This window comes from Pygoscelis adeliae, unplaced genomic scaffold (assembly GCF_000699105.1).
Source record: "Pygoscelis adeliae isolate BGI_AS28 unplaced genomic scaffold, ASM69910v1 Scaffold160, whole genome shotgun sequence".
NCBI lineage: Eukaryota > Metazoa > Chordata > Aves > Sphenisciformes > Spheniscidae > Pygoscelis > Pygoscelis adeliae.
In genome coordinates, this window is record NW_008824035.1 from 5,981,550 (window position 1) to 6,007,016 (window position 25,467).

The 25,467-nt window shown below is 36.9% G+C and overlaps 1 protein-coding gene across 1 annotated transcript in view; it reads left to right on the forward strand.

Moving 5' to 3' along the window:
* PDE1A (phosphodiesterase 1A, calmodulin-dependent) overlaps positions 1 to 25,467 on the forward strand; it is a 165,208-nt gene that overhangs the window by 105,625 nt on the left and 34,116 nt on the right. Inside the window, exons 4-9 of the mRNA XM_009332250.1 lie at positions 11,434 to 11,616; positions 12,097 to 12,163; positions 13,139 to 13,255; positions 14,680 to 14,820; positions 19,531 to 19,631; positions 22,201 to 22,326. Coding sequence (XP_009330525.1) covers positions 11,434 to 11,616; positions 12,097 to 12,163; positions 13,139 to 13,255; positions 14,680 to 14,820; positions 19,531 to 19,631; positions 22,201 to 22,326 — 735 coding nt within the window. The remainder of the gene's footprint in view (positions 1 to 11,433; positions 11,617 to 12,096; positions 12,164 to 13,138; positions 13,256 to 14,679; positions 14,821 to 19,530; positions 19,632 to 22,200; positions 22,327 to 25,467) is intronic.

Below are 25,467 nucleotides of genomic sequence, written 5' to 3' on the forward strand. Positions count from 1 at the left end.
GAGCATGCACTTTTGTACATCGCAAAGTTCAAATGACTTCAGTAAGTTTCTTACATATGAATTGCTGTATGGATAAAAAGAGAAATAACAATTAATACACCGAGTAAAGCAGTGAGAAAACCATCTGAGTACAGATTAGTTTTATTAACTAAGTCCCAGAGGGAAGTTGCATGCTTTACGGGATATAATAGTTCCTGAGATTTGGCTTATTATGCCTAGTTCTACAAGGAACAAAGTATTGCAGGTTTAGGACCAAAGGTTCAGTACAGAGTTTCTGCAACTCACATGAAAATACCCATGTTTTCTATTATAAGCCCATGCTTGAGCCCTCGATTTTGTCCTGATGAATTTACTAACCTGTTGGTTACATATCCAAGCAGAGGAAGACCTCAGCTTCAACCAGGCACCTAAATCTGAATCCTGTCTATGGTGTTCTCTTCTTCCCTACCTTTCTGGGAGACAGACTTCAATACCAGCTGAGAGAAAGCCCTCTTAAATATGTCTACAGTCAGATTAGGAAGAGCAACTAACAGAGAGTTGGTTAGGAGCATCCTTCTAACTCGGATTTCCATTATGACATACATCCTATTAAACAGCATAATAAAATGGTTCCACCAATGGTCCCACACCTATTGCAGGACTGTCTGCAATTCTTCACAGGCACAGAGATGAAAAAAGCCTAAAGAAAAAGCAAAACTAAGGTCAGTAAAGAGATCCAAGTATGAGGTATCTCATGGAGCATGTTCAATAGTGTAGCCAAGGATCAAGGAAGAGCCTGGCCTGTTCCACAGCTCTGGAGAACCATTTGTGCTATTTAAAAATTAAATCTCAGGCATTAGTCTAGCAAAACCACTTTTTTCTTTATAAGCCTGAGCTTTTTCAGTGATCAGTTCCAATTTCTTACAGTAGGAGATGCCTATTTTTTTCCTGTATATTGTTACTTCATTTGAGTTGATTGGAAAGCCTGTATCATTCTATAAAGTTGTGTGTGCGCATAAAGGTATATGCAAGCTGACAGCACCTTGAATCTTTATTTATAGTGCAACAATCAGCTGGAAATGGGCTGTAGAATTCAAACCCTTTATCAGAGTATGAAATACTTTTCTCAGGTCCTCTTACTTTCCTTTTGTCTATTCCTCTGTTGCTCTGCACTATAGCCTTTTATCTGAGAATAAGATAGCATTTTTTAAAACTGTGTACACATACTCATATTCGTACGTACTCTTTTTACAACTGTGTGCAGGTGGGTTGGGGAAAAGGCAGAGAAATAACACAACAGGTTTTATTTATGGAGTTTTGAGAGCAGACTCTTTAGAAACAGGGATAGGCAGTAGGGATAACCTTCCAAAATTACAGAAAAATGGTTTGGGGCAATGGCTGTCAACATCCCACATAAAAGGTTCCGAGCTGATGGAAAGTTGGAAAGCGCAGAGAAATCAGACATATGTAAGTGCTGCTTTCCTATGAGCTTAATTATCTGTGGCCCCATGTCAGTTAATAAGCTTGTTTAACAAGCCCGTTTTAGGGCTGCTGCATTTCTCAGTGCTGAATAGTTATAAGCTGCACTAAACACTTCCTTGAAAGAGATCTAGCGCTTTGGTAGCTGTAGCGGCGGTTCACTGTCAGCTGAAAATAATCAGTGAAACTCTCACAGTTCCAGCCCCTCAGCGGATCTCCTCTGTGGAAGAAGTTCAAACTTACTCAATAGGTGTTATAAATAATTCTGACAAATCTTGCAGAATTTTCTCCGTTAGTACCTGCCACTTGGCTCAAGGTAGTGGAAGAAGGATATTTAGAATCAAACAGGAAATAAATACAGCCTGATAATTCAGTCATGACAGCTGTTCCGTTCCTTGTAAACACAGCTCTTTATTCATGCTAACTAAGAAGAAAATAAGTCAAATAAAATCTAGATGGAAATTACAAGATTAAAAAAATATATATGTATTCCAAAGCCAAATAAAACAAAACATTTAAACTTCTTGTGGAGAACATTTTTAGCTTGTTCTGGATAAAATCAGACTATTTTATTCCAATTATGGTCTTATTACATTTTTTTAAATGCCTTAATATTTTAGAAAATATACTTGATTTCAGGAGGATATTTATCTGTGCAGTTTCAATTCCATACATGGTTTTTAGTTTGGTTTAGGTTGTGTAATGCCCTTTTAAAAGGCTTTAACCTCTTGAGAACTTTTGACTTAGAAGAGACCGTGTTTCAGTAATGTATGAAGTAGATCTGTTGTATATAGCTGGCAATTGCTTTGAGCATCTTTGATTCAACAAGACAAAATAACAAATACAGGTTATTGCTACATTCATGAAGCGAAAGGAAAGCTCATTAAAGGTAAGTGACGTTATAACAATATATGTTCACATGAGAGTTCTGAAATAGTGAAGGTATTTCAATGATATGATGGTAAACACAGTCCTTCTTGAGAAAAAGCTCTTATTTAAAAAAAAGTACACAGTCTGATATGTATAATGTTAGCTATAAAGGAGGTCATTAAACCCAAACTTTGTGACTGCTGTTGTAATAAATACCTTGGACCATACTGAATTTCCAGTGCACTACTCCAGTAATGCACCAAATATTCCTGTGGTTTCTGGACTTAAAGCAGGGACAAACATATCTTCAAATTGTGGGCAAAGAGGAAATAGTTTAAACTGTGATCGTGTCACTTGTAAGAGAAAGAGTTCCGTCGTTTCATCTCACCCAACGTCCGTGTGACCCTTAAAGTGCGCCACAGAAGTACTTGTGATAGGAACCTGCATGTGTACATCTTTGTCTCGTGGAGTCTAAGGAAGAAGAAAGGAGCAAATGCTTGACTAAATGCTGGTGCTCACAGAGCTGTGTGTCCTGGAAGTGTGAATGGAGCTTTTGCAACAGCCCGACAACTAAATGAAATTCTCCTGCTTCCAGGAGATCCTGAGGTGAGGAACGGTCAGTGTAGCCTGTTCTTGGGCAGCTTTCAGTATGCAGTTTTGGTTATGTTTGCAAGCTGGAGAAGGCTGTTCCTCGGTGTTTTCAAGTTTTTCAGTACTGCAACAGAACCCGAGTCCATGGCAGCCGCTCCATCTTAGGCTAGTAATTAATATCTCAAAAAATAATGAACTGGGATACTTACTTGATACCCCTGTGCTTTCTTTCACTCTCTTCTAGCCATCAATATAGGTTTAACGGCTTCTCTGTGTTTTAAATGAGAATGAAAGTCAGTGAAGGCTCCATCTTTTATGTTTCTTGTATTATTTCATTTTCACAAGACATATTTTAGTATCTGTGTTGCAAGGCTCTAAGCTAGCGCTACATCAGCTGCTGCTGAGCATCTCACAGCAGGAGTCTGTTGCTTGACATTACAGGAGCATTTGCATTCCATTCCCACCCAGCACGTAGCACAGAACATCCAGCTGACTTTGTGAACCGTGTAGTTTCACTGACTCTCAGGCTCTGGTTGTGGAAGAAATTGTGCAAATTCAGACACTGTTACCCACTCAGGGTAATAGGCAGAGATGGCCACACCGGCAAATCTCTTTTCAGGTGCAAGGGTTGAGAAGGTTAAATTCTCTGACATCAAAGAGATGTAGATATTTGTTAAAATTTTTAAAAGCATATGTTCCCAATCTCTCTACTTGAAAAGACAGATTGATTTGTTCATTTGTACATGAAGGCAACTAAGTGTTTCATTCACAGAACAGTGGGCATTCGGTCAATGATGTGATTTATTTTGAAGGATATAGACAATATTTCTCCTCAAAATTAGCTTTTAAAAAAAAATCTGGCAATATTAAAGAAAATAATCTGCCTAATGATACATGGATAAAACAAGTGGAATGGGATGCCCTATTTGGTAATTATTTGCCAGATGAAAAATATGGTCTATATGATTCCTCTCTGAGCTGACTTAGTTGAGGAGATATTGGTAGTGGCAATTATTTAAGCATGAAGTTAAATCATAATCTTGAATATTCAGTCAAGTTTGCTATGAGTGTGTATTGCTGTCCTCCATAGCCAGCCCACAGTTAAACGTACTTTGCCTGAAGTTGTTTTGTCAGCAACAAATGTACCATTTGAAGAAAATCATTCAGTTCATCCATTAAGGGAATCTACAAATGATACTTCTGTGAAAGCTGCTATTGAGAAAAAGCGTAATGTGTTGAGATTAATTCAGTATATTCCACGCTTACAAAAGCTTAAAATAAGCCTTTAAGATCTTTTGTACTAAGCCAAATGTTTTTTTTTTTCTGAGAGGGAAGCTTACAACAGCATCAAAGTTATATAAAAAAAAAATACACTTAAAATCACTGAAAATCTGTTAAATTCTGACTAAAACTCTTCAGTCAGTTAGGATATTTAATAAATGTCCTGCATCCGTTTTCTGAAGTTATTGATTTTTTTTCTATCTCAAAGTTATTGCTGTTAATTTATGAGTCATGCCCTGAGATAGTCCCTGCCCTTTCCACAATACCACATTAAAGCAATTGAATGAAGAAAAGGAAAATACATTAGCTCGCAGCTGTACTCCTGAAAAATGATGTTTTTTAATCATGAATATCCTGACCTGAATCTTAGGATTGTTGATGGCCTTTGGTATGTATGTCTGTATTTCCGAATAGGCAGTACGTATCAACAAGTGAATGTTTCCAGTAACAATGGTCCTTACTCCATTACCTATCTGCTGTTGTAATAACTGTATTTCATTCAGAGTCTTTGCCATTTATTGTAATTAATTGGTAGTTCTTAATATGAAGACAATTTTTCTGAGAATGTGCTAAATTTTAAGAGCACAACATGTTGGTAAATTCATCATTTCCTTTAGAAAGACCCTTATGTACTAAAAATGCACCTCAATCATTTCTGCAATTTGTTTATCCTCAGTGGGCGTCAAGAGGATCTTTTAGTGGATGTTAGTGGAAATTGTAGTGGGCTATAGAGGATGTAAATATTGATTGAATATATTGATTCATGCTCATTCAGGAAGATAGTGAAACACTAGAACACAAATAATTGATAAAAATGTGAATTGGCTATTTGGACTATAAATTCTTTGCCAGGACTTTGATTAATTCACTCTTAAGGGGTTGATCATTAGCTTGATTAATTCACTAAACAGTAAAGAGCTAATGCCTCCTTCTCAATCCCGCGTCTGGAAATCTTTCACCATCTCTGTTAGGCAGCATGACTGATCAGCACTGATGGATTTTTTTTCCCCATAGCCATTATCTAATTTTTTTTTTTTCATTTTCTTTTCTTTCTTCTCCTCCATAGTACATCTGATCTATTCCTAAGGGAAAAGGAGTATTCTTCTGACTAGTCCATTACTATATTTAAAATTCTGATTAAATGAAGAGAGAGCTAGAAATTATCACTACTTGAATTTTGAAAAATTATTCTTGGCAAAAAGCACAGTACTGTGACAAGATGATCATGTTATTAGTTACTATGACTGCAATATTAATTGATTGCTAAGCTGAAATGCCATGGGCCATATCTTACTTATTCCCACAACTGTCAATGGGAGTTCCACTCATGGAACGAATAGAATTAAATAACCCAAGCCTCCCCCTCTCCTTCCCACGCATATCTCTTCCTCATATTGCATCTACTTAATAGGCTAATGATATAAGAGCAAAATAAGTGTATATAACCCTGAAATTCTGTGACTTTGTGTTGGAAAAAAAAGTACTTTCCATGGCACATCATTGTGTTAGAGCTTTTTTGTTTTGTTTATTAGCATTTTTAGGTGTTGCTTAGCTTTAGGGAAGAAAAAATTAAAGTGTGTACCTTGGTATATTAACATTTGATTAATTCAACTAGGATATTGGAGTTCATGCCTTCCAGTTAAATGGGATTGATCTCAGTAGAGTTTTACTTTAAGGCTGACTTTGTGGAACAACTATGTAGCTTTAAAATAGAAAGTAAATGCTTGCCATCTCTGATCTTCAGTGTGGTTGATTTGGAGGATGAGGCTATGGATCTTGCAATCACTCCACTCCAAATATTTTCTAAGGCAGAGGTTCTAGTCTTGTGTTTGACAGCTATGATCACTTGTTATTTTGCTCATTACTTTATCCAATGGCATTTTTGAACCTATGTGAAAGTTTACATATTGCAAAATGTTGCAAAATTATATTACAATTTACAAATTACATTTTACAATTTACAATTACAAATTATGTTGCAAAATCTTGCAAAAATCCCTGTAATATTTGGCAGGAAGTTCAGTGGTTTAACTATCTTTGTCTTTATTTTGACCATGTCTTCTGATACTATTTCACCTTTCCCCCTCTTTTTCTTTTTTTTTTTTTAATTTAAAGGCATATTGAATAATCACCTATAATAATAATTTGCCTATTCACCTGTGATTCATAAAGTGGCAAGCTGGAGCAAGAAGTCTACATAATAGTAGAATTACAGAATGCAGAATTTATAAATATACTTTGCATTTATCTGGGCAATACCAACTTTCATTAGGCAAAAAACAAACACCAAAAACTTCCAACTGATACGCTGATTTTACTGAAGCTTTTGAAAATTGTCAGTTCTAAGTAGATATAAATTGAAATAGCAGTAATATAAACACTCAGGAATAAAAATGTTCTGAATATACACTTCGGACTGCTGTTTTTTCCCAATAATTATAAACAATGTATTGTAGAATTTATTCAAAGAAATAACCAGTAAGTTTGCAGATGACACCAAGTTGGGCGGGAATGTTGATCTGCTCGAGGGTAGGAAGGCTCTGCAGAGGGACCTGGACAGGCTGGATCGATGGGCCAAGGCCAACTGTATGAGATGCAACAAGGCCAAGTGCCGGGTCCTGCACTTCGGCCACAACAACCCCATGCAGCGCTACAGGCTTGGGGAAGAGTGGCTGGAAAGCTGCCTGGCGGAAAAGGACCTGGGGGTGCTGGTCGACAGCCGGCTGAACATGAGCCGGCAGTGTGCCCAGGTCCAATGGCGCATCTTAACAATGCTAGACCTGCTGTGAATGTCAGGTTGTGCTAGGTACCAGGAAGGCCCTTCTTTTAGACTGCAGCCAGGACAGGCAGGTCTGATCTGACATGACTGATGCTGGCACAGAGGGACCCCCTCTGTAAAGATTAATTCCTTAAGTTCCTGCATATTGCAGGAAGCTTCAATATAACTGTCCCATTTGACTACTAATGTACATTAAGTACGAAGCACCATGGTTATCTGGCACTCTTCCTTCTTTGGATTTTCCTTCTAAAAATGCCCAAGTAAACTTCTTATGTCTGCCCAAAGGCAGCATGACTATGACACCAGGATGAAAAATGATAGGACTATACATGCCACTGTTAAGAGAACTGTTAATGAGTGGTTAAACATTGGAACAGGCTACCCGGGGAAGTGGTTGAGTCACCATCCCTGGAGGTGTTTAAAAGATGTGTAGATGAGGCACTTAGGGACATGGTTTAGTGGGCATGGTGGTGTTGGGTTGACGGTTGGACTCGATGATCTTAGAGGTCTCTTCCAACCTTAATGATTCTATGATTCTATGATTCTGAATGATGATGTTATAATGCTCAGTGATTGCATCAGAATGACGCTATAATACGTCTGCTCAAAGTCAACCTTTGTTGCGGTTAAGTTCTGAGCAACAAGTAGCAACAGCAAGAAGGACAGGCACGTAGGGGCTCTGTGATTTACTTGATGCATTCACTGCAGTGATGTACATCAGTGGACTAGGGGCCAGCAAACAAGCTGCAAAACGGTTCGACATAAAAAGAACAAGATCCGTGTAAAAAAATATGGTGGTGGCCAATCAAAAACTGGTTCTTGTTGGATGAAAAAGAAAAGTTCAGCTTTTTTTGTAATATAAGTGCTGAAGTACTGTTAGTACTTCTGGTTAATGTGTACAAGTTCTGATACTTCTGCTGAAGATTCTTTTTGTTACATTTAGTAAAATTTTTATATATATATGTGTGCATTTTGTAAATAGTAAGTAAATTTACTGATAAAAACAATTTGATGTTTTTATGTCTCAACATACAAATTTGCTTTATTTGGGTTATTTTAAAGAAGTGTTTTCACAATCAGCGAGTAAAAGGTGAACAATTCAATGTATTTCACAGAATCCACAATATTGTGTATGTATACATATATATGCACACCCATGGAAATATAAAGGAAATATTATATTTTATAATCAATGTATAAATAGATTAATAAAAATTGACAAAAGTTACAAACTGTGCAATGAGTTGAATATTGGATTCTAAGAATTTGTGATAATTAAGCATAGTTTGTATGGTGCAGTATTATTACTATTGGTAATAATAGTATGTCTATTACACCTAACTTATTTCCCTTACTAAATAAAATTACCATCAAATTGTATATCCATCTAACCATCCATTTATTCAGACTTGTAGATCCATATATGAGCCCTGTCCCTGTAATTACAGAAGAATGGCAGTCATTAGTGAATTTTTTCAAAGGCCATTTCTAGCAATGCATATGCCATGAGTAATTGTCCCCAATATAAATTTTATTCTTCAAAGGTCAGGAAAGTGTAGAAAATAGACAGTTATGAGATGAATAACTAGCTGTTCTTTCCTTTCCTTAAATGTTTTTTCAGTTAGGCTTCTGAAAGAAACTAATTCTTTTTGAGAAGTTACTGAGGTTATGTGTTGAGGGATCTGTAAGAGCTTGTACTTACAAAGGATTGTGCTTACAATGTAATTCTGTGTTGCAGCTGCTTTCCTAGTTATTTAAGTAGGAATCAGAGAGACTGAAACTCTCTCTCTCTCCCCCATAGCACATTGTTCAGTCACCTCTCATCAGAGAGCAGTGGTCTCATGAAAATTACTGGTTAAATAAACATTTTTTTCAAATACTGTTTTCTCTGTTCTGTCTTCATAAAGTAACTCCTATTACTATCATTTACAGACTGAATAGTCCTCCTATTTTACAGATGAATGGTTTAAAAGATTAGAGAAACTGCAGTGTGTCTTGCTAGCCTTCATTTGTACTCCAGCGGCTCTCATCTGCAGAGCTCAGGACTTGGTCCCAAATTCAGATCTGCATCAGACTATAGCAAACTGATGTTGAGCTCTGCTTCATGCTGCACAGGTGATGTGGAATATCCCTGCTGCGTGCTCTGAGGCAGCCCGATGCCCATGGTCCTTTTATCGCTGGAATAATTTCATCTCATTTGAGTAACAGTTGGAATAGTTACAAAAATATGTTTTAGGGATTATAAGGTTTATTCCTGATTATACTACAAAGACATCAAATGTCAAATATTCCACAGAAATATAAATGTACTGATGTCTCTAGGGATATTTAATAATAGTGTTAGACTAGTAGGGATTTAAGTGGACTATAACATAGTTTTTAATTTAGGGAATAAAATCAATTTATAGCCTTTGTCCTATGGTCAGTCTCAGCCATGGTTCAGATTTGCAAGATAATTTGCCCAAATCCTTTCCCCTACACAAGTCCCGCTCCTCCAAAATAAATTACTGACTTTGGGCTTGTGTCCCGCTGTCAGAAAATCTCATAATTATTGTCCATTCTGCTCCTCTTGCACTCTGTGTTAAAGAGCCTTCCTAGTCTGATAATTCTCTGTCCTTAAAATTTCAGTAAACAGTATTGTTGTTGGGGGTATTTTATGGATTTTTTTTTTTTAAACCCCAGTTGAAAAGTCTCACAAAATATGCTGCCAGCCATATGAGCTGCTGAAACTGAGAACAGGGCAGATGAGCACAAATATACTACGCTCACTGTTCACAAATAATTTATATAACACTTCTGGCTTCATGCTTCCTACTAGGCATCTTCCTATAATCCTTCAGATAGTATTAGGTTTACATGCAAATTCCTTTGAACTATACTGGATTCAGGCTTTTCTTCATCAAACATGTTGCTGCTCCATTCCTCTATATGCCAGAGCAGACCTGGATTAGGCAAGGTTTTGAAAATGTTGAAGGAGAGAAACAGAGAAAGCGAAACGTGTGAAAGAGCCACTGAATAAATATGAGGAGAGAGTGCACAAATAAGGTGAAGAATCAACACTTATGCTAAGAGCAGAAAGAAAAAACAGCGGCAGAGGTGACAACATGAAAATGGAAAAGGAATTGATAATTTTCCTCTCCCAAACACCCATCTGCAAATGCTGTTAGCTGAATTCCCACCAAATATGTTTCCCGGGAATCCTGTTCACTCAGAAGAAGAGCGCCAAGTTTTAACTTGACAAGCAGATTGTCTGATAAGATAATCACACTCAAAAATACTTTGTCCATCATTACTTTGTGTCCAATTCACACAAACTAGTGTGGTTTCAGAAAGACATCACCGGAGAAATAGATCTATGTAACCAAATAATGCTTGCAATTCAATTGGTACCACTTTTAATAAAATATTTTAAAAGGGTGGCATGCTTTACATATGTTCAGGTCATCCTAACTCTGGGGTTTCTTGCATAATTGCATGAAGGAAAACTTGTTATCTGACTAAATAAGGGATTTGGTTCTTGGAAAACCCCAGCAGGCTGAGTGATACAGGCAAATAACAGCAAGAAAAAGGTTGTGTTCCTACATTTGGTAGGTTTATAGAAGTATAGAATTGAATTTAAGTGTTGAGTCTGTTTTAAGAGAATATGTAATTACATGTTTCTTGTAAATAAACTGATGTCCTCCAGTTCAGTTCTGTTGAAGTGAAGTTGCTTTTTAATACTTTTTCTATTTTGCAGGAGGTGCACATAGCTTTTCTAACTTTTTGAACAACTAAGAACTGTGAAAGCTGGCTTGTAATCCAATCTTGTATAATATCTTTACTGCTATGATTTTGTTACCCTGCCTTCAATGGGAATACAGATCTCCACACAGAAGGAATTAATTCTCTTTAATACTTCTATTGCAGTGGAATAATATGATGAACATGTATATGGGGTGTTCATCGACATGCATTCTCTATAGCATTGCTATGTAATACAATTTACTTTGCATGTAAGTATCAAAATATTTTTTGTACCATTTTGGAGGACAGATCAGATGGACCACTGGTGTTCTCAGTTATAGCAGCAACCCCTCTTTCTATAGGTGCTCGTGTCAGCCACTGTTTTAGACCTCTCCTCAGGATTTTATAACTCACTGATTACACTTCAATCCACCAAAGCTGTGACATCTTTGTAGAAAAATCTTCACTTGCCTTTACTTGAATATCTTCCAGTTGAGTATCTTTTATGTTCTGGAACATGAGTAGGGGGAGAGAGGGAAGATACCTGCTGTGCCCAGCTTCCCGGTGGCCTCGGTATGTCTATCAGAGAAGACATTTAGTGATTTCCTGAATCAATTCTACAGATGACCTCCGCTCCTGTTAAATTAAGTTTTGTTAGCTGTTCACCTGTCCATACTCTTTTTGTTTCAGTCTGCCATCTTCTTGGTTACCTGTTATTAATTTTTTTGTAGGAAGCTTTTGGACACTGAGGATGAGCTCTCTGACATCCAGTCGGATTCGGTCCCGCTGGAAGTGCGGGACTGGTTAGCTTCTACATTCACAAGGGAAATGGGAATAGTGAAGAGGAGACCTGAAGAAAAGCCCAAATTCCGAAGCATTGTGCATGCGGTACAGGCTGGGATTTTTGTAGAAAGGTGAGAGCTTTGTTTTCTTATTATAGCAAGTACTGCATTTAACCACAGCATCTGTCGTTGAAGATCCCTTAAGTGGTGGGATGAACCTGAAGCAAATCTTTGAGCCAGGATTTAGGTTTCAATTTCTGCAATCTCTGTATTTCTCTATACAGAAATCCTGATGAAACCTCTAAATTTGTAATGAAATTTCCTGGACTTTGGAAAATTCTGGGAATGAACTTTATAGCTTGGAAACTTGTACCAAAGTACAAGTACTTGTACCAACAATGTACCAAAGACTGCACTAACATAAGAGGGTGATACACCAGCAGAGAAGCTTTTCTCATAAGTTCATAAAAAGACTTATGTCATCTTTGTCATCAGACCCTCAAATAGCTTAGTATTATTTCACAAACTGTGAAAGATGAATTAAAAAAAGATAAATCGTTCCAGTACTTTTTAAAGGAATACTATTACTTAATATTTTATTTGTTCTTTTAGGATGTACCGACGAACTTCCAGCATGGTTGGTTTGGCTTACCCAGCAGAAGTGATAGTAACATTTAAGGTGAAATAAGTTTAATCATTGTGGAATTTGAATGCATTTGTACTTATGTTTAGTGACTTTTGGAGTAAAATGAATATATTTTTCTGCTGAACATACCCTAGCCATATTTATTACTACAGAACTGAGCACACAGAACAGAGAAGTTAATGGTTAAAAATTCACAAATAGCATATGATTCTGTTTATTCTTTCACTGATTACTTGTGATTTCATTTAGATGTTATCAGAGCAATAGGATGAAATTTGTATAGAATTTTTTATAGAAATGTGAGACATGGTTTTATCAGCTCCCAGTGGTATGGTAACCAGTGTCCCAGACAGCAGAATTTGTTTCCTTTTTAGGAAAGAAAAAGGAGAAGTAGTATTGGGATAGAGCTAACAAAAGAAGCTGTAGCTTATGGAACAAGTACAGTATTTGCTGTGAATTTAAGGCATTACTGTAGTTTACCCAAAAGGTGTTCTTTCATAATAGTAAAGTTCCTACGGCTATGTATGCAATTAAAAACGGTATTTCTTGAGAATGTAGTGCCTCACCTTTTCCCCTGAAAGTCAAGCACTGTTATATTATTCTCAAATTGGTATATGGCTAAAGTGTTAATGACATTGCATAATAGCCTGTTTAAAGGATGGGTATTCACATGAGCTCCATGTGGTTCTATAGACAATTTATAAGCAGAAAGTTAAATTTGAAAGATTAAGGCCTTTGATTTGAAGCATACAAAGTTGCATAGGTCATTAACTTTGCAGCTGATGCGAGTATTTTATTAATAACTGGCACAACTATTTTCATCACTAATATTGAAATAGTCATTAATGTGTTATCTACAGTAGTGTTTGAAAGAGTTGGACAATAAAAAAACACCAAACTCTCCCCTTTCCCCCCAAAAAAACCCCAAATATCTTTTCCAGTGATTAACTGGAAACCTACTTAAATAGATGGAAACTTTATGTTCTTTTTCTTTTTTCTCATCTACAGGATGTTGATAAATGGTCTTTTGACGTATTTGCCCTAAATGAAGCAAGTGGAGAGCACAGTCTGAAATTTATGATGTATGAGCTGTTTACCCGATATGACCTTTTGAGCCGTTTCAAGGTCAGAAACTAGCCACAAATAAAAATATGTATGCAAAAATAAGTATGTCAAATTTAAAATACAAGAAAGCTAGGATATGTTTGAAATGGTATTTTATCGTACAATGCAGTGCAGAATTTCAAAGAATATGGCAAATGGAACATTGTAATATGCCAATAGTTCTACCAAATGGAACTTCACCTAGAGCATGCAAATTTTTCTGCAACCCAAAAAATGGAAAGCTATGTACACCCATGTCAAGTCAGTTTGGGATGGGATGTTGCTAATGAGCAGCTAAATGCTGTAAGTATTGAATAGACAGATTATGTATACAGCCTATTCACTCAGCAGTACTGAATCGGTGTCCCAGCTTCATGGAACAAAGATTACTAATAAGGCAGAAAACTGTAGTTAATCCTAAGTACTTTTGCATGGTCTAGATCACAGTATGTTGCCCAACACTGTGCAGGGGTTTCAGCTGAACCTTCCTCTCCTAACCAACTTGGGGCATATATAAAAAGAAGGCTGCTTTTCCGTGGTGTTTGCAGGGTGTTGCAACACAATATGGAGTACTTATAACCACCTTTGAAAGGCTGAGGTAAAAAAATGGATCAAAGTGCCAAATTTATTATTATAATAGTACTGAATGAAAGTTTAATTACAGTTTCAAAATCTCTCTGCTGCAAAACACCATGCTTCATTTGAAGAGGCTGCCTCACCCTGAAGTTGGTTTGAGTATTTTAATTTTAACTGACAACCCAGACTGAGCTTTTCCCATCAAGCTTTTCCCTTCAAGCTCTGGGTGCTTGAAGTCAGAACCACACCAGGGCTACCGTTAGCAACACAGTCAGAAAGTACACAATGTTACTGGCTCAGTGGGCTTAAGCCCATTCTCAGTCCCACTGTTTACCTTGCAGAGCTTTAAAATAAAGAAAAAAATCTTAAGGAAAATGTCATTTCATTATATGGGAAAAAAAAGGGATAGTACCTGCACTTCATACATTGCCTGGAGGAAGAGAAGAAAGGGAAGGCAGACTATCAGATTCAAGGAAACCTTGTCTCAGACAAGGTAAAACTGGTGAAGAAAAATAATAATCCTATTGTTAGACTCCTATCTGTCATGTCTTTATTATCTGAGCAATCTATGCATTCCTGGTACAGACAGACAGACATGTCTTGAAAACTATTTGGTTGATAGCTCTGCAGTCTCCTGTACACTAACCACATGCTGTGCGTGGTGTATGTAGAGGGATATAACATCTACAAGAATTGGGTGAAGGCTTCCTGATGCATGTAAAATATTAGATCTTTACATTTTAAATTTTATTTTTGTTGTTTGTTAACTTAAGTCTACGGTATATTTATTTGTGGTTTGTTTATTGCATGATTAACTTTGCAGCTGATGCAAGAAAAAACCATTTATTTTAATTTTTGCTTCCCCCCAGATCCCTGTTCCCAATCTTATTTCATTTGCTGAAGCTCTTGAGGTTGGTTACAGCAAATACAAAAATCCGTATCACAATTTGATCCATGCAGCTGATGTTACTCAGACTGTGCATTACATAATGATTCACACTGGTATCATGGTAAGAAATACTGCAAAGTTCAATTTACTTCTTTTCCTAGACTCTGCTGTTTTGGATACATGTGTACATTTGTCTTTTCTTAAGGAAAAACCTCCCTTGAAAATTGTGCAGAGATAGATTCAAAACTACCACTCAGGCTGTGAACTTTATGTCATTTTAACAGTTCTTCCAGGCTGGAACTCAACTGATGCGGAGGAAAAAAGAGAAGAAAATCCTCCTTAAATCTTTTTTGCTTTTCATTGCCTGGGCTTGGGCATTATATATCATACTAAAAAAAAATACATTTGCAGGAGTGGGCAGGTGAGAATTTTTCACTTCCACATCAGAGCCTGGGAGGTGTGATCATGCAAGGAAGCTTTAGTATCTGCTGAGGTCCTGGCCATTGAAAGATATACTGAATCAGTGCAGGCTTACTCAAATACTCTGCAGCTGCTTTTTCTTTTCGTTTACAACCTTATTTAGGACTGCTCTTGCATACTGTATGTGCCTATAGTAGGCAGCAGATTGCATTTGCCTTGCACTATTGCAATATCCCAATATTTTTTAGTATTTGCTTTGGGAACTGAAGTGAGTCTGTGCAAACATTTTTACTCTAAACACTTACCTTTGATTTAATACCAGCAGTGGGAGGCTCCTCACTGTCAGTTTGCTAGACAAAAGTAAATACTGACTGAAAGAAAATGGACATTTCTGTCAATGGACTTTTGATGATTTGTCTTCACTATGAATGCATTTCTTTCAAAAAAAAAAAAAAGGTGGGAATTGATAGTGTCTGATTTCTGGTCTTAGGGCGGACTCTAAATGCTTGTGCTCCAATGTATACATAATAAATGATAGTCGCTGACTTATGTTAAGCCTTTTCTCACTGGAAGCTTTGCCTTTGGCTTCAGGGGAGGAAAGAACAAGTACCTAGGCATTACAGGGTTTAATTCTACTGTTTGAAAGAAGTGTTTTGCTTCTAAGCATCAAGTTTTTAAAGCTACATTTTAACACAAGTACTACTTGCAAAGTGAAGCCTGGAATCTTCAGCAACCAAGGTTCCTTTTCTCATTGAGACATTTTCTTGAGAAAGGACTTCCATATTAGACTGAAGAATAGTCTAGACAGCTCTTGCCAAGATCACTCCAAACCAAAGTTGTTGTATAAGATGTTTACCTATCAAAATAATATTTTAATAAAAGAAAAAGCTTGAAGAGGTTACATCATGGTTCCTATCCTACCCTTGTCTTCTACTGTAAGATCAACTGCAAGCATTAAGTGATGTGAGACATGTCTTTGTTGCGGGTATATATCTGGATCAACAACTTAACAGGGAGGAAAATCCCTCTGTTGTATCATACATCATAAACATCTCTTTGGCCTGTTGTAACTGTGCCACTCCACCCTTCAAAAAAGACAGTAGCATCTGTATTTTCTTTGTGATGGCAGGACAAGGTTCCAACTTCCAGAGCTATCCTAGTCAATTTGGGATGTTTAGCCATTGATCAAACAACTTTGCAACACACTTCGGGTATCTCTGAATACTGAATGAAGGAACCTGTTTTGTATTTGAATATCTGCTATTCCACTGGGTGCACACAAGAATGAGAAAGGCCTTTCCAACTCAAGTTTTACAATATCGGCGTCTTAACCTTGTAACTGCACTTTGATGTGATTTGGACAACTATTTTCAGAAAAAGCTTAGACTTTATTTCTTTTACTTTGCTGTAAAACCTCATTAATGTTGCAATGCTGCTACAAAATATTCCTATAAAATTAGGCCAGGTTTTAAATATTCACATTTGAATTGCTGAATTATGATATTGGAAAGTTCTTGGAAAGATGTCTAACTAGGACAACACTTAGTCAAGAGTGCCTTCAAACAGATATAGCTTGCCAAGAAGAAGGAACGTTTATAGAAATCAGCGTTTGAAAGAAGGCCTAGTGATTCTGCAGCTTGCAAAGTATTTCTGTCCCAAATGTCATTTGCAGTTTGAGAACGCATCAGTCTCATGCAAATGTTCTATTTAACTTGTTGGGTTTTTTTTCCTGTTGCCTTGTTAACCCTGCAGAACCTTACTCAATAACAATTTGAAGTTTGCTTCTCAAGTGAATAGTTTTCAGAATATGTCCATTGTAATGCCTCTTTTAACTCTGCTGTATCTTCTAACAAATACCTGGGTTGAAGTCAATTTGATGCAATTCTATATCAAATTCCTGTGTGTTTTTCTCAGACTGGCACACGATTTGAAGTTCTTTCATTGTATCTTAAGGAACTGATACTGACTCCCAAATCTTGCAAAGAATTGCTGACTTCCCTGTTCACTTCTGAAAGACATACTGAAACAAATGTTTCAAAAAGCTGGGTTTTAGAAAATCCTTTTCACGATTCCTGTTGTTGATACATTTTGTATCTTTTATAGGCACCTGGAAAACAGCCATATTTCAGCATTTGCCAAAAAAATTGGCTGGTCAGAGTTTATGCTTCTCCACAAGCGTTTAGAGAGATTCCAGTGAGGAATAACACATATGCAGAGCTGCATTTAAAGAAATAAAATGGTCATTGTATTTTCCAAAAGTTACTGTCTATTTTAAGAAACAATATCCAGTCACCTCAGATCAATGTGTTAGGAAGTTAGATATCACAGATGGCACACAATCTATTAACCTGCCCAAGAGATTAAATCCCAGATGATACGACTGAAATATATAACTCAAGCTTGCATTTATGAAGTGTTCCTCTTTATAAAGATTTAAGAATCCAAGTCCCAGGGAATACATCTTGTAAAGAACTTTTGAGTCATCGATCATCTTCCCACCATCCCTTTTCTCCTCCCACGTACCTGTATTGCTCAAACTAAAGGAAAAAATGTCTTTACTGTCAATAAGTGCATTGTGAGACTCCCTTTCTTACTCATTTTTAATCCATCATTGTTTAAGAAAATAGTTTGAACCAGAGCTCATGAAAAGATGAAATGTATCTGTTTACTTATAAGCAATTTATAATACTGGAAACATCTCTCAATAGAAGAGATCTTTTCCAATAGGTGTTACACCTGCATGGTATAGTATCTTCCAGGAGGGAAGCAGGTTCCAGCCCTTTGCAGTCTTGCAGACCTCCAGATACCTGCTTTTCCTCTCCCTTTGAGAAAAACACTTGTTAACTGTCTCTCTAAGAGCTTTCTCCTGCTTCCTTAGAAATCCTTTAGGTAAAGTAGTTCTTTGCTTTTCTGATTTGAATACTGATCTGAATTTTGACTGTTCAGCTACAGTCTCTAGAACACTTGCTCTCATATAGTACAGTATGAAGTTTCTGTGTAGCCCATAGGTATTGTTTGTAAGGAATGCTTTTCTACTTAAAAATGTGTTGTCTAGCAACTATTTTGTTACTAAAAAAGCTGATCTTTGAAAAGGTGTCTTAAAGAAAAAGTTTATGTTTAGCTTTAGTTACTAATAATTTCTGGGTTTCTATTCTATCTGGTGTGCTGAAAACATTGTGAGAGCCAGGACCGGTCATGGCCTGGTTTCTTGTGACACACAATACGATGAAGGTCATCGTTTCCATTTTTAGAACTGCTTACAGTACATTCTCATTCCTCTGTTGTGACCTTTTTTAATCTATACTGCTTCACCAACAGCCAGTACTTGTTGTTCCTCAGCAGTCTTATTTTGTCACTGCATGACCTATTTCATTATTCTCACATTACTTATGAATCTTGACTCTTTCCTTTCTTCTTCTTTGAAAGAAGCACTACTATTGGCAGCTTATACTACTGACAGCTTATATATCTTATATCCATCCATACACATGTATGTGCATATATGGGTGCATAAGGATGAGATCATTCTTCGATCCTTTAGTACAGAAGCTTAAAAAAATCTGAAATATGTGTGGAAATGCTTGACTGGCATTCGACTTAATCAGTCCTATGACTGCGGGGGTTAATGATCATATGACTTTCTGCCCCCATTTTTAGATGGAGAAAATTTTCTCCTCAAGTATGATTTATCATTCAAGAAATAGAACTTGAAAGATAAAATAACAGAGGTTATTTTACAAACCGAGCGATACAGAACAGCCTCAGTTAGCAAGAGGTATAAAAGTGCACAACACTCTAGGGTCCGCATTATTTTGTACACATGACCTGTATTACCTTTTGGTCTGTGTAACTGTATACTAGCCTTATGCACCCTTTTTTGCACTAGTAAAAAGTATGAAAAAATTTAGAACCGAGAAATCTCCCGTGGGCCTAATTTTAGTACTATGTACACTGGTAAAATATAGTTAATGCTGGTGTTGTACCTAGAATTTATTATGAACTGTATATATTGTTCACTAAAAGACAAATTATAACCTTAACTTCATGTCAAGTTTTTAGATGAATGTACCATAATTTAGCAAGCTGGGCTAGCAGATTAGATACATCCTACTCAAAACAGCTACAAAGTATACCATGTAATTATCTTAATAACTTATATTTTTGGCTGCCAGTATTTACTTTGCTAGTGACCATAAGGACATTAACTTGGTCTTAGAGAAATCATAATAAGTACAAGGAGTTCTTTTACTGTATAATACTGAAGTGTTATGGGTATATAGTTACCTAGAATAAGACAAGAATAATGTTTACTTAAGTTGAAGGTAATGCAAAACATGTCCAGTACTGTAGTGTTTAATCTGAATTAGGCTACTATAGAAAATATGACTAAGATTTGGTTTTCATTTACCAGCACTGGCTCACAGAACTGGAAATTTTAGCAATGATCTTTGCAGCTGCCGTCCATGATTATGAACATACTGGGACCACAAACAATTTTCATATTCAGACAAGGTAAGCAAAGTGGTCTCTTAACTGTCATCTCTGGAGTTTGCTGTTCATTGGTCTGAACTGTTTCATACTTATTACTGATACAGCCAGGAAGTAGCCAGGTCATTCCTGATTTTACACATTGCTTCCTTGACCTCCGTACAGTTAATGGGTCTGCTCACATGAACAAAGACATTGTGGAAAAGTAAGGAGTTAGCTCCATAGTGCTTGAAATCATTACGCTTTGGAGTTGATATGTCAAGAGCAATTTCAAAAAGATTCAGAACACACACTTGAAAACCCCTCACCCCTCTATCTGCTCACTTAAATTCTGATACTTTTGACTCAAAAATTTCTTCCATAGTGTCCCCAGAGAAATACCACTTTACTTTCAGCAATGTGTCTGCACTTACTTCAGGTGCTACATTTTGTTTCAAGTTGTGTATTAAACTTACAGGGTCCTAGTATAGAGGGAGAAACCTTCAAGTACAGCTTTAGAAATACTGATCTCCTAGCATGTTTTGACAGCATCTGCAGTAGTGATGAAAAAGAAATCTAGAAAGAAATCCAGTTTGAAAGTCGGGCTAACTGTATTCTCATGCAGGCGCAGCGTGTCATCCTAGCCTCTGGTCCAGAACAGCAGCATATACCGCTCTCCTTTAAAATGTTTTCAAAGGAAAATCACTGACCAATCCGTTACTGGGTGATAAATGGTAGACCTGATACTTAGCCTAGTATGAAGCATCTTATTGTTCTCTCACACTACGCTATACTTTGTTTTTAGTATCTTCAGTTGAGGAGTCTGCTTTACCTGCTCTTGAAAAAACAATTTCAGCAAAGCACTGTCATATTTTAACAAAACAGCTCTGTGCTAGGAATATTACTACTTTGAAAAGAAGCATCCTTGCACCCAACTATATGGATAAAGAGCCCAATGGTTACATTTAAATTAAATCCGTAACTTGCTTGTACCCCGAGATGTGCCCTTCAGTAATGAACAAATTCTAGATCTGCAGCTGAAATAAGGACATAATTCTTCTCTCCCTCAGCATAGTCTAGCTAAAAATAAACTTCAGTTTGTTGTTCCAAGTTTATATTACTTTTCTATTTTTGTCCTTAGTATTTTGCTCTGAAGTATTGCAAAAGTGGAAAATGAATTAAGCTGTTAGCCTTTGAATGTTACTTGGGCATACTTGCAAACAGGTATTTGTTTTGTGATGGAGTTCATTCTTCCCTCCTAGTGGAACTTGGCCCTGATGTGGCATCCCAGGGACGTGATTCCAGGCTTCTTTTGCCTGAGAAAAGCTGATGAAATGGCTGTCACAGTCATAGCAAATCTTAGCACTGTTTAAAACTAGCCATAAGTAGCTATGTGGGTCAAGGGGTGCTTCATAAACATATGTGATTGGCAAATCACAGATTTTCCCATGATTTTAGTAGGATTATGGATGTAAACATATTAGGTAGGTTCATCATTATTTAGGTAGGTTATGGTTTGTTCCGTCTAAATAATGTTTCCAATCCTATTTTAATTTTTTAGATTCCTTGGTACCATACCATACATGTGGGTGGTTACACTGAATATACACTATTGCTCAACAGAACAAGAGGTTGAATTTGTCTTATTAATATCATAGTAAGCTGTGCTGCTAAATCATCATACCTTTCTTCTAGTACAGACTTTGCAGTTGACCAAATTGAAATACTCAGGAATAGTTTTATCAGAACGGAAGTGTAGCAGAGAGGGGAGACCCGAGGTTGCTTAGCAAGTCAGATCAGGTCTTGGGGAAACAAATTCCACAAGAATTAATGAAGTTTGAAGCTAAGTATGATAAATCCATACCACATCAAAATTTGTGAAAATCTATATATAATTTTGGTATTGTACGTTAGTCTTTAATTAAGAGGGAAAAGGTACTGTCGAGGGTGCTAACGTTATGGTAAGGGTCTGGCTTTAGGAAGCACTTGAATGCAATCAAATTTCAGCTTAGCATCTCTTCTATTCCTTTGTTATGAGGCTCAAGGTTTGTCTGTTTTTCTGACAAAAGATGGCATCTGTTTAAAATATATGAAATTGAAGTTTTTTAATATTTTATTATTTACAAGTCCTTCTGATTATGAGTGACGTGGGCCAAAGCACATGTCTCTCAGAACAGGGGTAGTAAATTCTTAATACCCATGCTATGTGTGGAGCCCCCTCTGTTGGTGAATGCGTTGAATTTTAAATGGTTGTATTGCCAAAGAGTACTCTTGAATGGCCCAATTAGAGCATTTCTGTTGCTCTACGATCCTATCTACAGTCAGGAAGCTCAAAGATCCCCTCACAAATTTTTGTCACAGTTGTATCATATAAATAAAACATTACACATTTAAAAATGTGACTTTCCCACAAACAGTATATACAATGGTAGAATGATAATTTTTTATGCATTTAAGATGGAAACTTTGTCAGTATTTGATACAATAGGAACAAATAAACATAGTTCAATATATATATAGTCAATAGTTCTCATAGAGAATACACAGTCCTGCCTTCCCCAGTGCCATCATCGGGATGCTATTGCAAATTCTGCCTTGTTTCTTTTAACACTAGGTCAGATGTTGCAATATTGTACAATGATCGTTCTGTTCTTGAAAATCATCATGTAAGTGCTGCTTATAGACTCATGCAAGAAGAAGAGATGAACATCCTGGCAAATTTAACCAAAGATGACTGGAGGTAAGACCTACTGTGACATTCAAACTTAATTCCAGTATTTAAAAATAATAAAAACCACCAGGCCTACCCTGTGGAGTCTGTTTTAAGAGTTCAAATTACAGGAAGAAACTTTGGCACTGGAAGGGGTAGTGGATATTTAGAGCTTAGGGAAGGCTGCTGTGGTGTAAAGAAGTACTGTTTGGGAGACTCCATATAATTTTTCAAGTGAAGTTGTGCATTTATGAGGCACAGTGTTGGACTGTGTGGACAGTGTCTCAGGTGAGATAGCTCTTCAGGAAAACCACAGTGCTACCCCACTTGAGCTAGGTTACCTTTGTCCAATGGTGGGTTAAAACCTCAGCGCAGGGTCACACTCTGCTGTGAGCTTGAGCACTACTGCCTCTGGGATTTCTGCTGTGTAACATAGCAATAGCATAGTCACGTCTTGGTTAAGCATTAAAAAATGAATTATCAGGAGAATCCAAAAATAATAAAGTAAAGGCCTAGAAGCGCTACAGAAATCTCTTGTTTTCTTCTTAATTTTAGTGTAATTCCTGAAGAAAATTTGACCAGCTGCAAGAATCAGGATCATAATTGATATGTCACAAATACTAAGACCTGTAAGACCAAAATGAACAAGTGTTAGAGATAAGACTTTCTCCATTATTAAAAAGGATACGTTATCTTTGTATATCTTTGATCGCTACATATAGCACTTATATGAGTCTTCTGTCTGGATTGTGAAGTGAGAGAGAAATGTTCTACTTCCAGGAAAGTCTCCCACTGTGAATGATGCCACCATGAATAACAAAGCTATACTCTGCTTTATTTATATTTTCACAAAACTATACATTTATGAAGGAATATGTGAATGTCAGATCAAATTTTGGTGTGGGGTATATTTACAGATGAAGGACTGTTTTACATGGTAGATTTACATGATTTTACTTATCTACATAATCAGGAACACCCCTAAATAAAGCATTTATTGAATGTAAGTCTGCTGACCCTTTTGGTTTTCAATGAATTATTTTTCTGTAGCTACTCCAAAACACTTAATATTAAAGTATTATTAACTTTTTATTTAATACAAAGTGAGAGAGGAAGCATACACTTTTTCATTCTCATAAAAGATTTCTTCTCAGAGGATACTCATTTGGATTTAGTTATCATAAAGTCTGTGTTGTAAATTTAGTTCTGGAGAAATATCTCTGGAAGCAAAGTGTAAACTTCAGCAATAAGTGTCATATACACCTAGATTTTCATTGCCAACATGAGTTAGCCTTGCTCTGCTTGGAACTACTTTGGACTTGATAGTTTTGGGGCTGATAGGTCTCCATGACCCTATTTTTGCTTGTCCTAGCTATTGAGTATGGAGAAAGTGATTGCGCCAGTAGACAGCCATCAGAGGCTGGTATTCTGTCTTTTAAAACCATCATTGTAGAGGGGTAATGATTTTCAAATCTTCAGACTTGTTGCCTTGAGTATGTTTTTTTTGAAGTGGTGGTGTTTCATATTGTGTCCTACCAGAGAATGCTTCCAGGTAGAAGAGGGGCAGATCTTCTTCAGTTGAATTGCAGTTCAGGACTGGACCAAGGATGGCTTGGAGACACTTATGTGCTTCCCCAGTCCTGGTTCATTCATCACTGGAGACCACCATAAATGAGTATAGTTTGGGAATCCCTGCAGCAACATGCAGTTGCTCCAGCTGACAGAAATCTGGCTGCCAGCTAGTACAGTGCATCCCAGTTGTTCCCTTTTGTTATGCCACTGGGGAAAAGAGTGATAGGATGGCAACTCCTCTGTGAAAGAAAATATTGCACAACAGAAAGAGGAGCCTATGGTTTCCAGGTGTGTGAAGTTTATACATATTGCTCCAGTGGACTGCAGCAGAATAAAGGGAGGAATGTGACAGATTGTCTCCACATTTCTGTAGCACACTCTTCTCTGCATAGATTGCTCGGTCTGGTCTTCCCATAGTTCTTTTTCTTTATATTATGGACCCTTTGCTCTAACTTCGGTTGCATTTCATTTCTCCGTGGTTTTTGAACCTGTGATAAACTACCACGTTCCTTCCGAAGTTGCTCAATCACAGACTAGGTGTGTTTGCACTTGCTTTTCAATCTCCTCTCACTATAACCCAATCTGGATTTCCTGGAGGATTTTATTTTAGTTTTTTGAATTTTGTTTGTATACAGTGGCTGCACAGATCCAGTCCACTACTATATGCAGCCACTTTGAAGTTGGTGGGATTTGGCAACCAGAGAAAGTAGAATTTATGGTTTCTTGTTGGGCCTATTCAGTACAACTTAGAAGAGATGTATGAACTGACTAATAAGCTCAAGCAACTAAACGAGGACACTCAGTTCCATGTTTTGTCACTTAGCTAGGCAATTGCAGTCTGTACTTTCAAACAAACTGGTAACTTCCAGAGTGCCAGTCTGAGAACCTGCACAACCTGTTGAAGTCCGGTACTTAATTTAGAGGGTCAGTCATGGAAATGATGGTTTCCTGGTATTTGTTTCTAATATCCAAAAATACCTGTTACTCTGTCATCAGATACGGTTGTTCATTGGTGCAATGACAGATCTGTTAGCCACTTAAAAGAACCTCTTCAATTTTCTAATTATTACTACAGTAAACTTCTTGGTTCTGTACTGAAATTCATGCTGTTAGACTAACAGTTTTGAAGTTTGCACTGAATCAAATTGGCAGCAAATTGAAATGATAATTTGTTCAACTTTTTAATGTACTTCCTGGCACTTATTAATTTCTTGACTACTGTCAGATCTGTTTTCTTGAGTTGCAGTGATTTCTTTTTTTAAAAATTTAATACCCCTGCCTATTTAAACTGTGGTTCTGCTAATTATTTCAGCAAGATGAAGCAAAGTGACTGAGAATGACTTTATAGTATTACATTTTCTTTTCCACATGTTAATGTTAAGAAGATAAATGCGCTAATAAACTGTCAGCTTCAATTAAGTTTAAAACATAGGGTTTGGGTCTGAGCAGGGAAACACTGCCAGCATTCCGATGAGGATGTCCTTTGTGGATAACGCATGTGACATTCATAGTCTTTTCTCACCCTCTTCTCAACTCTGAAAATATATTCCACTCTTCCATATTGTCTTGTTTCTCTCACTTAGCACCCCTAAATAACTA